Source organism: Lipophrys pholis, assembly GCF_963383615.2.
Source record: "Lipophrys pholis genome assembly, chromosome: 18".
In the NCBI taxonomy this organism is placed as follows: domain Eukaryota; kingdom Metazoa; phylum Chordata; class Actinopteri; order Blenniiformes; family Blenniidae; genus Lipophrys; species Lipophrys pholis.
Genome location: NC_137646.1, coordinates 26,639,523 through 26,653,325, shown reverse-complemented (window position 1 = coordinate 26,653,325; position 13,803 = coordinate 26,639,523). Strand labels below are relative to the sequence as shown.

The 13,803-nt window shown below is 50.4% G+C and overlaps 1 protein-coding gene across 3 annotated transcripts; it reads right to left on the bottom strand.

Moving 5' to 3' along the window:
• Nucleotides 1-4,180: 4,180 nt before the first annotated feature.
• Nucleotides 4,181-13,431, bottom strand: atp1b2a (ATPase Na+/K+ transporting subunit beta 2a). 3 transcript variants are annotated; one of them, XM_080486283.1, is made up of 10 exons: nt 13,217-13,431; nt 12,475-12,698; nt 9,333-9,461; nt 9,125-9,229; nt 8,957-9,036; nt 8,601-8,726; nt 8,263-8,322; nt 8,129-8,155; nt 7,592-7,687; nt 4,181-5,614 (listed from the first exon to the last, which is right to left on the bottom strand). In XM_080486283.1, the coding sequence occupies exons 2-10, from the start codon at nt 12,578-12,580 to the stop codon at nt 5,450-5,452; spliced, it is 894 nt and encodes a 297-aa protein (XP_080342409.1). In that variant the 5' UTR covers nt 12,581-12,698; nt 13,217-13,431; the 3' UTR covers nt 4,181-5,449. The 3 variants fall into 3 exon arrangements, with proteins under 3 accessions (XP_080342409.1, XP_080342408.1, XP_080342410.1); XM_080486282.1 differs by lacking the exon at nt 13,217-13,431 and having other exon boundaries at nt 12,475-12,873; XM_080486284.1 differs by lacking the exons at nt 8,129-8,155; nt 13,217-13,431 and having other exon boundaries at nt 12,475-12,873.
• Between the last annotated feature and the right edge of the window lie 372 nt (nt 13,432-13,803).

Sequence of the window (13,803 nt, the reverse complement as noted above, 5' to 3'; positions counted from 1 at the left end):
GTTAATGTTGTGTTTCCTAATAATATTTCCGAGTGGTAACATCTAGAGATTAAACAATATGGGTCCGAGGACGGAGCCTTGTGGTACTCCACACAGGACCCCTTCATGTATTGAAGATTTGTTATTTACATGAACAAATTGAAAGCGGTCAGATAAATATGATTTAAACCAGTTTAAGGCTAAGTTTTTAATGCCGACGGCATCTTCTAATCTCCTTAAGAGTATATTATGATGGACAGTATCAAATGCAGTACTAAGGTCCAGAAGAAGTAAAGTAGATAGAAGAGCTCTATCTGAGGCCATTAGAAGGTCATTAGTAACTTTTAGCAGAGCAGTCTCTGTACTGTGGTTCATTCTGAAGCTGGACTGAAGGTCCTCTAACAGATTATTCTCCTGCAGATAATCCTGGAGTTGTTTAGCCACTACTTGCTCCAGAACCTTTGACAGGAAAGGAAGGTTGGAGATGGGCCTGTAGTTTGAGAGAAGGCTTGTGTCTAAGTTTGGCTTCTTAATGAGAGGTTTAATAACTGCTAGTTTAAAGGATTGGGGCACATAGCCTATTGATAGAGACTGGTTAATAATTGCCAGTATAGAATTATTAATTAGTGGCAGTGCCTCTTTCAGAATTCTAGTAGGAATTGGGTCCAACAGGCTAGTAGTTGGTTTAGCAGAAGAAATAAGGGAGTTTAGTTGGACTAGTTGTATTTGCTGAAAGCATTCCAGATGACTGTTAGGTTTAACCAGTTCCTCTGTTATGGGGCTAACGGAGGAACTAGTTAAACCTAACGGAGGAACTAGTTAAACCTAACGGACGGAGCCAATAACCAGCGTGTCCTTCTCAACCAGCGTGCTGCTGAGTGGGGCAAACATATTGGAGACACTGACGGAGGCCTGCGGGGTGTAGCGGGGGGGTCCGGTAGACTTCTTGCTGCTACGTTTACCCCTGGCAGTCACCCAACTGCCCTGTTCCCCCGGCTGCTCGGGGGCCACTGAGGGGGGGCTAGAGTTAGCAGCTACCTGCGCTGCTAAGCTAGAACGCTCCGCTCCAGCTAAACCTGGCGGGGGGCTACTAGCTACAGGGTACTAGCTACAGGCTACTAGCTACAGGGCTAGCCCTAAGCTGGACAGAGAGGAGACGTTCCTCAAGCTGACTCAGCCTCGTCTCAAGTGCTACGATAAAGCTCCAGGTCACAGGAACAGAGAACATGAAGGGAACTACTGATACTGGATATAAAGACCAGGATCCACCGATCAGACCAGGATCAGACCAGGATCCACCGATCAGACCAGGATCAGACCAGGATCAGACCAAGCAATCAGACCAGGATCAGACCAGGATCCACCGATCAGACCAGGATCAATCAATCAGACCAGGATCAATCAATACATCTAAAACATTGATGAAAGACCTAAACTTGATGGACATTTGGAGACAGTTCTGTTCTCAGACTCAGACAGACCACTCCTTCTCTTCATGTCCTCATCAGAACCTGAATATGTCCAGAGGGTATCAGAACCTGAATCTCTGTTGCCCTCCCGATGTCCATCATGTTCCCTGATGTGTCCAGAGGACCCTATAGGTGGCGCTGAGAGACCGGATGAAATTGGGTTTCCTGTCCCAGGTGTTTTATCCTACGTGATACTTTGAAAGCCTCTTGAAGAGGACGAATACTTTCTGATACATGAGTCTAAAGATAAACATCCAGACGAGAGGAGAGAGCTGGACCGGGACATTTTAGATTTGGACAGAAACGTCCAAAGAAATGGTTCAAAGAACATTTTCTAACGTTTAGTTCAGAGAAACTCCAGTACAACACGTGAAAGATATTCTGAAAACTAAACAGAAATACTATGAGTCGGGAGAGAAAACACAAAGTGTTGTCATGGCAACTGCAGGCTGAGGAGAGCAGCAGGACTATTAATGTCCCTCAAACTGAAGGTTCCATGTAACCCCACAGAAATGAAGAGTACAGTTACAGAGTTCTGGACAGTTTTTTATCCAAGTCAACAAGTTCCGTCCCAACAGTCCCCCAGGAGAGGACGGTTCCCCCTGAACCTCAGAAGAGGACGGTTCCCCCTGAACCTCAGTAGAGGACGGTTCCCCCTGAACCTCAGTAGAGGACGGTTCCCCCTGAACCTCAGAAGAGGACGGTTCCCCCTGAACCTCAGTAGAGGACGGTTCCCCCTGAACCTCAGAAGAGGACGGTTCCCCCTGAACCCCAGGAGAGGACGGTTCCCCTGAACCCCAGGAGAGGACGGTTCCCCTGAACCTCAGAAGAGGACGGTTCCCCCTGAACCCCAGGAGAGGACGGTTCCCCTGAACCCCAGGAGAGGACGGTTTCCCTGAACCTCAGAAGAGGACGGTTCCCCTGAACCTCAGAAGAGGACGGTTCCCCTGAACCCCAGAAAGAAGTGAAAGATTTACTCCTCTGATTTAACAGGTTCTACATGTATCAGCCAAACACACACATTACCATCGTCCCAGGGAGACAGAGGAGACACAGACCGTCCTGCCGAGACGAGGTCAAGCTACCAAAGGTAATGAAGACAGACCGAAGTACTTCAGTCAGAAACCCTGAGTAGACCAGAGACAGACTGCAACGGCCCTGCTGGTGTCAGGGGGGTCAAAATGTCCCGGACTGGGGGGGGACTTTGTCTTTCACTCCCAAAGCAAGGATGACCACTGCGGTCGCAAAGGGGCGGAAACGTTCCGGTAAATTTCCAGAAACTTTCTCTGGGAAGTTAAGCGGGGGAATCTTTGAAATATTCCAAATTGGAAACTTTCTATGGGAATTTACGGGAATTATTGGGAATTTAAGGGGATTAACTGGAAATTGGTGGTAATTTAAACAAACTGTATCATATACAACCATAACTGTAAATATTTGTTTTGTCATCAGCAAATATTCATGTAAAATACAATTCAACTGATTTATTTGAGTAGAACTTTAGTTTTAATTCTTGAACAAAAACTCCCCCCACCCAATCAAAAGGTAAAACACCTCCACCCAATCAAAAGGTAAAACTCCCCCCACCCAATCAAAAGGTAAAACTCCCCCCAGTATAATTTTTACAAGTTAAACAGTAATACCATTATAGATCAAATATATTTACCTAATAGTATTATAAAACTTACCTGACCTGTGTCTTCCAGGCTCTGATTTATCCTCCGTGTGATGGAGGAGTGGGGTTCCTGTTAATTCCCATGGAAAGTTTCCAACTTTGAAAGTTCCCAGAATCTTGCAACCCAACTGGACCGAATACAAAGTGTGATGAGACCTTCTCCTTCTCAACATGGTGGAGGTCCAGCTGCCTCTGTATTTAAAGGTCCTCCCGGGGATGTCCAATATCTTCATATAACTGGAGAACCCGGAGAACCCGGAGAACCGAATTCTGAGCTGCTCATTAAAAAGACCCAGTTGTGTTGAGTCGTTACCTGTGTTCTCCTCTTGATGGCGCTCCAGGGCTCTATGGGGTTCTACACCACAGCCGTTTGTGTTCAGTGAATAAAGAACATCCTCTATTAGAGAACCTTGAGGAACCCACCTGGTCAGGTGTCCATCACGTGCACAGTAAACACTAGTTAACACCTCAACTGGTTCTGGGCCCGGTCACCCAGTGACTGGTTCTGGGCCCGGTCACTAGGTTAAGGGCCCGGTCACCCAGTCACTAGGTTCTGGGCCCGGACACCCAGTGACTGGTTCTGGGCCCGGTCACTGGGTTCTGGGCCAGAACCTAAAGTTCTTTAATCAAGTGGAAATGCAAGATGCAAAGAGAACGTGAACTCAAAATGGAAGATTGATTTCTTTGGAACAAACAAACAAAATGTCCCAAAGAGAAAGAAGAAGAAAACTTGATTCTAGAACCTCTGGAACCACCAAGACGGTGGAGCAGTGGAGTGTGGGGAGGTTCCTCGCTGGCTCCTCCACCTCCTGCTCTTCTTCTTTCCCAGCTCCTCCACCTGCAGCTCCTCCTGCTCCTCCACCTGCAGTTCCTCCTCCTCCACCTGCAGCTCCTCCTGCTCCTCCACCTGCAGCTCCTCCTCCTCCTCCACTTCTTCTTTCCCAGCTCCTCCACCTGCAGCTCCTCCTCCTCCTCCACCTCCTGCAGTAGTTTCTCTGCAGTCTGGGTGTGTTGCCTTCAGGGACGGTGGGAAATCAAAACACTGGGTAGAAAAACTCGGTTTACCACAGAACCCTTTGGATTTTAAAACTTTATTTATTTCTTCTTCATTTACGGGAATTTGTTGTTCAGGCGGGAGAGTTTGGACCAATCACAAACAGGTCACATGACGCCACAGCGGGACCGCCTGATTGGCTGGTCGCTCTTTAAGGAAGACGATTGGTGGAGAGCAGGTGGGGGGGGGGGGGGGGGCCCTTTCTACTGGCATGACAGAGTGATTGACAGGTGACCTGTGTGTGTGTGTGTTGTCATGCGGAGACGGCAGTAAACAAAACAAACATGTAAACAAATCAATAGTAAACACAAACAAACCACTAACCTCGCTGACTCAGCACTAACTAATCTAACTACCTGATCAGCCAATCAGCTGCAGCGACTCTGTAAAATACAGGAAATGACGCAAACACTGTTGCCATGGCTACCGAAGCTCCTGCCTTATTGGCTGTCGGCTGGGGGGGGGGCGGGGCCAGCGCTGGTCTCTGGCCACTAAACCGGAGCGTTTAGTTTGATCCAGTGGGACCAGGTCTCTGATCAGACCCTGATGAACCAGTTCCACATCAGATCCCCGGGACCTGGTTTTGGTTTCAGACCCGATCCGCCGTCGACTGATGAAGAGCTCAATGTAAACGAAGAGTCGCAATAAAGAACGTAAACAAACAAACAAGACAAGAACAAATAGAAACGTACAAAGAATAAATAAATAAATAGATAAATAATAAACGGGTAGAACTCAGTGACTCGTGCAGATCAATCAATACATCCATCAACTGATCGATCGGAGGACGTGAACGTCTCGTGTGTCCTCTGAGGCGGTGACATCACAGCCTGAGTGCGTGCTGATTGGCCGACGTGTTTGAGTTACAGCTGCACTGATGATCACATGGCATTAAACTACACGGTCAGTGAACGCACCACGGGACTGGTCAGTGAACGCACCACGGGACCGGTCAGTGAACGCACCGCGACCCCGGTCAGTGAACGTACCACGACCCCGGTCAGTGAACGCACCACGGGACCGGTCAGTGAACGCACCACGAAGCTTGTATTGATTAGACCGGTCAGGCTGTTAACACGTCACTGACCAGGTCCCTGAACGCATCACGACTGGATAACTTGGGATACAACAACAAGAAAAAAAAACACATCAGGACAGTTTGAAACATCTGGAAGAGTGCAGCTTTCAAGTGTAAGTGTGTGTGTGTGTGTGTGTGTGTGTGTGTGTGTGTGTGTGTGTGTGTGTGTGTGTGTGTGTGTGTGTGTGTGTGTTCTAGTTGTCGTTGATGCGCAACTTGAAGGACACCCGTCCGGCGAACTTGTCCCGCTCGCCGCCGTCTGCCAGCGTGTTGGACGTCACTTTACACTCAACGTTGATGTCCGTGTTCAGCGAGGCGTTCAGGAACTTCACGGCCACCAGCGGCTGGGTGTAGTTCACCTGGGACAGCAAACACACCGTGAGACAGCGAACGCACCGTGAGACAGCGAACGCACCGTGAGACAGTGACCTCACCGTGAGACAGTGACCTCACCGTGAGACAGTGACCTCACCGTGAGACATTGACCTCACCGTGAGACAGTATACTCAGTTCCATGTGTACTCAGTTCCATGTGTACTCAGTTCCATGTGTACTCAGTTAAGCCGTGGTCCCACTGCACTTCTTGTACCGGTTCAGGTTTTCCTGCGTCTCCACTGACAAAGTGGTAGTCACCCTCTGATGAGGGACCCAGCACTGAGGAAGGCGGAGCTACAAAGCAGCCGTCTACTGATTGGCTGCTGGCTCTAGTCGGGGTCTAGTCTAGGTCTAGTCGGGGTCAAGTCTAGGTTTAGTCTGGGTGTCTTCGGGGTCTAGTCTGGGTCAAGTCTAGGTCTAGTCTGGGTCTAGTCGGGCTCTAGTCTGGGTCTAGTCAGGGTCTGGGTGTCGTCGGGGTCTAGTCTGGCTCTAGTCGGGGTCAAGTCTAGGTCTAGTTTGGGTGTTTTCGGGGTCTAGTCGGGGTCAAGTCTAGGTCTAGTTTGGGTGTTTTCGGGGTCTAGTCGGGGTCAAGTCTAGGTCTAGTCTGGGTCAAGTCTGGGTCTAGTCTGGGTCTAGTCTAAGTCTAGTCTGGGTCTAGTCTAGCTCTAGTCTTACTCAAGTCTGGGTCTATTCTAGGTCTAGTCTGGCTCTAGTCTGGGTCAAGTCGGAGTGTCGTCTGGGTCTAGTCTGGGTCTCGTCTGGCTCTAGTCGGGGTCTAGGTCTAGTTGAGGTCAAGTCTAGGTTTAGTCTGGGTGTCTTCGGGGTCTAGTCTGGGTCTAGTCAGGGTCAAGTCTAGGTCTAGTCTGGGTGTCGTCGGGGTCTAGTCAGGGTCTAGTCTAGGTCTAGTCTGGCTCTAGTCTGGGTGTTGTTGGGGTCTAGTCTGGCTCTAGTCTGGGTTTGTGTTTTCTTTCTTAGCCCGGTGTCGGTACTGGTTCTGCGGCCCTGGACAGGGTTGGGTCATTGCTGCACCCGTTTGTTTAGTTTGACAGGACAGTCACGTGTCTTTCCGTTACACTTTCCCTGTTCCTGGTTTGTTTAGTCTCTTTGGACAAGTGGACGAGGTCTTATGGGCGAGAACAACTCAAAGACAATAAACTAAACGGTTAAAAACTAATGCCTTGTCTCCCGTGTCCTAAATATGTTTCCTCCCACGTCGGGGTCGTTACAACCGTACCATACCGTACTGTACCATACTGTACCATACCATACTGTACCATACCGTACCATACCGTACTGTACCATACCATACCGTACTGTACCATACCGTACTGTACCATACCATACTGTACCATACCGTACTGTACCATACCATACTGTACCATACCATACTGTACCATACCATACCGTACCATACCGTACTGTACCATACCGTACTGTACCATACCATACTGTACCATACCGTACTGTACCATACTGTACCATACCATACTGTACCATACCGTACCATACCATACTGTACCATACCGTACTGTACCATACCATACTGTACCATACCATACCATACTGTACCATACCATACCGTACCATACCGTACTGTACCATACCGTACTGTACCATACCATACCGTACCATACCGTACCATACTGTACCATACCGTACTGTACCATACTGTACCATACTGTACCATACCGTACCATACCATACTGTACCATACCATACCGTACCATACCATACCGTACTGTACCATACCGTACTGTACCATACCGTACCATACCATACCATATCGTACCATACAGTACCATACCATACTCAGTAAGCTGGGCCCTCCGCACATTGTGTACTCGGTTACTAGTGTACATGCAGGTGTACTCAGTTACTAGTGTAGTTTCAGGTGTACTCAGTTACTAGTGTAGTTGCAGGTTTATTCAGTTACTAGTGTACATGCAGGTGTACTCAGTTACCTGGGCTCTCCGGCCGTAGTAGGGGTAGTACATGAGGTTGAAGGTTCCGTTGGGGGGAAAATAAGCCAGAGGTCCGATCTTGTCGCTGTCCTCCCTCTGAACACACATTAGCATTAGCATCAGCTCATATTTCAGCTCGTTTCCACGACAACCACTTCAACTGTTTTGGGAGTCTGTTTCCACGACAACGGAGCTCAGAGTCACTGGAAACAAGTTCTGAAACTCTGGTCTGGGTCCCGGACCGGGTTCATGTTGATAGCGGATGCTTTCTCTGCTCTGTGTGTGTGTGTGTGTGTGTGTGTGTGTGTTTTCATTCCAAAACAAACACCATCTAGTGGCCAACATGGAAACTACATGGTTCCAGTGTTTGTGCCGTTGCCATGGAAACGAAGCCTGAGACACATCTGGTGGTCCTGGTCTACGGAGTCTACTGGGTCTGTACTGAACTCTACAGGGACTGGACCTGGACCACAACCTGGACCTGGTTCTGGTCCAGGTCCTGCAGGTCCACTGACTACTACAGTCCCAGACTCTTACCCACTCGTCCTTCCCCACTTTGTAACTCTGAGGACAGACAGGAGACACATGAAGACAGACAGGTACAGACAGACAGGTACAGGTACAGACAGACACAGACAGACAGACAGACAGAGACAGGTACAGGGTCTCACCTTGGCTCCACAGGTGATATAAGGTGACTGACCGTCTTTACCTGGCAACAAACCGATCACCTGGAAACACAACGGAGGGTGAGTAACACCCCCACACCCCCACCCCCACCAACGCCCACCCACATCCACACCCACCCACACCCACATCCACACCCCACCCACACCCACATCCCCACCCCCACCCCCACCAACGCCCACCCACATCCACACCCACATCCACACCCCCACCCACACCCACACCCCCACCAACGCCCACCCCCACCCACACCCACACCCCCACCCACACCCACCCACACCCACACCCCCACACCCCCACCCACACCCACACCCCCACACACCCGGTTGAGCTTGAGCAGGACGCAGGGTTGACCTCGGCTGTAACCATAGAAACGATCTGAAATCCCTGAACATTCCTCCAACATGGTGCGATTGAACTGACAGGAACGCTTGGGGTTGTTCCTCACCTGGGGGGGACAGGTGAGAGGGGGACGGGTGAGAGGGGGACAGGTGAGAGAGATAGACAGGTTAGAGAGACAGTTGAGAGGGGGACAGGTGAGAGAGATAGACAGGTTAGAGAGACAGTTGAGAGGGGGACAGGTGAGAGGGGGACGGGTGAGAGGGGGACAGGTGAGAGGGAGACAGGTGAGAGGGAGACAGGTGAGAGTGATAGACAGGTTAGAGAGACAGGTGAGACCTCTCCACTGTCCTCCTGGATGAAGTATTGATCAGGTGGACAGTTGTCGTTGGACTGGGCCTGGTCGCTGTCGTTGTACGCTGCAGACAGACAGGTGGAGACAGACGGTGATTGAACCGATCGATGACATCATCAATCATTGATCATGTTAGTAAGGCGGCGTCTTACGGGCCAGGAAGGAGTTGAGGTTGTCGACGAAGCCGTCCCAGGTCTCTGTGCTGGAGACGGAGAAGGTGATCTCCAGCTGGTCGCCCTTCGGACGGATCATCATCCCTGGAACAGGACGACCCGTCAGCCAATCACACGCTGCCTTCAGCCAATCACACGCTGGCGTCAGCCAATCACACGCTGGTGTGGGGGTGTTTGATTTGCTCACCAGGTGTGGCCAGGCGGTCCTGCCAGGTGGGCTTGTAGTCGTCCAGCGTCAGCAGCATGACGTACATGGTGAGAGTGAACATCCCCGCCAGGAACAGGTAGAAGACCAGGTAGAAGAGCAGGATGAGGCCTGGGGGGGGGGGGGGGGGGGGGGGGGGGGAGTCATCACATCCAGCAGAACATCCCCTCCTCCTCTTCTTAATGTCATCCTCATAATCCTCGTGCTAAGCCCCGCCCCCTGCTGATGACCTACATCTAGTTTCAATGGAGGGGGACGGGGGGGATGGGGGGGGGGAGGTGGGGGGGGGGGACGGCCCTGATCTGTTCTTTCACTCTTTTCTCTTTGAAGTCTGTTGATTCATCATTTTTATCTTTGAAACGTGATCACTCTCAATCAGCTGTTACCACGGCGATGAGAACTGAGGAGCTGAGACGTTCTCCAGATGTGAGGTCCTTCAAACCTCCTCCAGGACCTCCTCCAGGTCCATCAAACCTCCTCCTGGACCTCCTCCAGGTCCTTGAAACCACCCCCTGAACCTCCAGCGGGTCCTTCAAGCCTCCTCCAGGTCCATCAAACCTCCTCCAGGACCTCTTCCAGGTCTTTGAAACCTCCTCCTGAACCTCCAGCAGGTCTTTGAAACCTCCTCCGAACCTCCAGCAGGTCTTTGAAACCTCCTCCTGGATCTCCAGCAGGTCTTTGAAACCTCCTGGACACTCTGGATTAATTCCAGGACCTTTGTCTGTTGATGATCCAATCTGTCCCCAGGTTCCTCCAGGTTCCTCAAGGTGTTCAAGGGACCTTGAAGGTCCAGGTCAGTCCTGATCCAGCCTCAGACTGACCCTCCATAATCCAGACCTGAAGACTGAACCTGTTAAAGGTTCCTCAGACAAACTTAATGTCATCAAACGTCTCCTGAGTAACAGATTAACCTGTCGGACCAGGGGCCTGGAAGGACCTGGGGGGGCCTGGAAGGACCTGGGGGGGCCTGGAGGGACCAGGAAGAACCAGGAAGAACCAGACAAACAGAGACCAGGTTTTGTTCAGTCTGTGATGTTTTGGGTTGTTGGACATTTTAGTCTCATGGATAAAACCCTGTACTGTCCCTTTAAGACAGTGTGTATGTCTGTGTGTGTGTGGATTATCGTCCAATCAAACTCGCCCGTCTGTTTAATCCAGATTAACACATACTCATCGTTTATTGTGTGTGTGTGTCTCATGAAGGCCAAACATCCAGTGTGCTGGTGCATTATGGGAGTTATGACATCATCAGAACGAGTTATGTAAAACCTGAAAACCTTCAGACCACTTTGATAGACGAGTGTGAGTGGGTCTCACACACACACACACACACACACACACACACACACACACACACACACACACACACACACACACACACACACACACACACACACACACACACACACACACACACACACACACACACACACACACACACACACACACACTAATTGGTGTGTTCTCCTTTAAGAGTCTCAGATTATAAATAGAGAGTGACCTTCACACAGGACATGGCTGACAGAGGACGAGCGAGCATCACTGAGAGATTATGTGTGTGTGTGTGTGTGTGTGTGTGTGTGTGTGTGTGTGTGTGTGTGTGTGTGTGTGTGTAAAGCTAGCCTTTTATTATTCACCAGCAAATATTTTGTTAATGACCAAACATGTTTTATAACTGTGTTGTTAAATTATTAGGAAGAATAATCTGTGTGATTTAAGACACTATCCTCCATGTTTGTAGTCCTGTAGCGACATGCTACACGCTATCCTCCATGTTTGTAGTCCAGTAGCTAGTTGCTACATGCTATCCTCCATATTTGTAGTCCTGTAGCGACATGCTACACGCTATCCTCCATGTTTGTAGTCCAGTAGCTAGTTGCTACATGCTATCCTCCATATTTGTAGTCGTGTAGCAACATGCTACATGCTATTCTCCATGTTTGTAGTCCTTGAGCTACATGCTATCCTCCATGTTTGTAGTCCGGTAGCAACATGCTACATGCTATTCTCCATGTTTGTAGTCCTTGAGCTACATGCTATCCTCCATATTTGTAGTCCTTGAGCTACATGCTTCCCTCCATGTTTGTAGTCCTGGAACGACATGGTATCCTCCATGTTTGTAGTCCTGTAGCAATATGCTACATGCTATCCTCCATGTTTGTTGTCCTGTAGCAACATGCTACCCTCCATGTCTATAGTAATGTAGCGACATGCTAAATGCTACCCTCCATGTTTGTCGTCCTGTAGCAACATGCTATCCTCCATGTTTGTAGTGATGTAGCAACATGCTATATGCTATCCTCCATGTTTGTAGTCCTGTAGCTACATGCTATCCTCCATGTTTGTAGTCCTGTAGCAACATGCTATCCTCCATGTTTGTAGTCCTGTAGCAACATGCTATTCTCCATGTTTGTAGTCCTGTAGCAACATGCTATCCTCCATGTTTGTAGTGATGTAGCAACATGCTATATGCTATCCTCCATGTTTGTAGTCCTGTAGCTACATGCTATCCTCCATGTTTGTAGTCCTGTAGCAACATGCTATCCTCCATGTTTGTAGTCCTGTAGCAACATGCTATTCTCCATGTTTGTAGTCCTGGAACAGCATGCTATCCTCCATGTTTGTAGTCCTGAAGCAACATGCTACATGCTATCCTCCATGTTTGTAGTCCTGTAGCAACATGCTACCCTCCATGTTTGTTGTCCTGGAACAACATGCTACATGCTATCATCCATGTTTGTAGTCCTGTAGCAACATGCTACATGCTATTCTCCATGTTTGTAGTCCTGTAGCAACATGCTACATGCTATCCTCCATCTTTGTTGTAATGTAGCGACATGCAATCTATGTATAAGTCTTGTCAGAGTCCAGTTCCTCCCAGGTCTGGACTCTGGTCGTGTAAACCTGGATTAGACTGGACCTGACCCGGTGGGGGGGGGGGGGGGGTCATGTGACCTGCTGGAGCTTTTTAAAGACACTTGAAACACAAAACTATAAACACAAACCAAAACACTCAGAACAGACCAGCAAGTGGAGGGAGGGGGAGGGGGTTGGTAGCGACCGGGGGGGGGGGGGGGGGGGGGGGGGGGGGACACGGTGGAGGGTCTGCAGAACCCGGACTCACCCCAGCTCGTGGCGGTCCGGCCCAGCAGCTCGTGAGTTCGCGGGTTCCAGAAGAATTCCCGCCACTCGCTCGAGCCTTTGCGGTCCTCCTCCTTGCTGCCGGACATGATGGAGGCGGAGAGGATGAGGAGGAGGAGGAGAGGTGGAGGATGAAGATGGAGGGCTGACGGCGCGCGACCTTCTCGCTCTGACCGCTCGAGCCTCCCGCCGCCCCGCGACACAGTACTGATCAACACCGAGGAGGGAGCGACGATCGATCAGTGATCGATGAGGAGCGACGGAGAGAGAGAAAGAGAGAGAGAGAGAGGATAGGGAGAGAGCGAGAGAAGGAAAGAGAGAGCGAGAGGAGAGAGAGAGAGAAGAGATAGAGCGAGAAGAGAGCGTCACAGCGGTGCCCGTCAACTTATGACGTCACACACACTAAGCAAATCACTGAGCTCCTCCCGCATCCGGATCCCGCCCCTTGCAGGCTGTGTGTCCCTCCCTCTCTCTATCTGTGTCCCTCCCTCTCTCCGTCTGTCCCCCTCTTTCTCTCCGTCTGTCCCCCCTCTCTCTCTCTGTCTGGTTCCCCCCTCCCTCTCTGTGTCCCTCCCTCTCTCTTTCTCTCCGTCTGTGTCCCACCAGCTCTTCCAGGACCAGGTCTTCCAGGACTCGTCTGGACCAGGTCTTCCAGGACCAGTTTTGCCAGAGCGACTGAGGACTGAGACATTCAGGAACAAACTTCAACACAAAGTGAAACGTACCAACATCAGTCTGGACCAAACGATCCCCGATGACCTCGTCCCTCTTCAGACCATCAGTCCGGACCAAACGATCCCCGATGACCTCGTCCCTCTTCAGACCATCAGTCTGGACCAAACGATCCCCGATGACCTCGTCCCTCTTCAGACCATCAGTCTGGACCAAACGATCCCCGATGACCTCGTCCCTCTTCAGACCATCAGTCCGGACCAAACGATCCCCGATGACCTCGTCCCTCTTCAGACCATCAGTCCGGACCAAACGATCCCCGATGACCTCGTCCCTCTTCAGACCATCAGTCTGGACCAAACGATCCCCGATGACCTCGTCCCTCTTCAGACCATCAGTCTGGACCAAACGATCCCCGATGACCTCGTCCCTCTTCAGACCATCAGTCCGGACCAAACGATCCCCGATGATTCCTTGACGTCGACTTGAATCCAGCCGAAGCTGCTTTAGGCCCCGCCCCCTTCCCCCCCTCTAACCAATGGGAACACAGTGTGAGGAACGCAGAATGAATTTTAACAGGGAACTCTGACTCGGCGGCGGTGTGTGGAACTTCCTGGGCTACATGAAGAGGACCGGAACC

Coding starts and splice junctions, on each gene's coding strand:
- atp1b2a (XM_080486283.1), bottom strand. CDS start 12,580: ATGTCCGGCAGCAAGGAGGAGGACCGCAAAGGCTCGAGCGAGTGGCGG. Junction 9,037..9,124: donor CCTCAACTCCTTCCTGGCCC/GTAAGACGCCGC, acceptor GTCTGTCTGCAG/CGTACAACGACAGCGACCAG. Junction 8,323..8,600: donor TCCTGCTCAAGCTCAACCGG/GTGTGTGGGGGT, acceptor TTGTGTTTCCAG/GTGATCGGTTTGTTGCCAGG.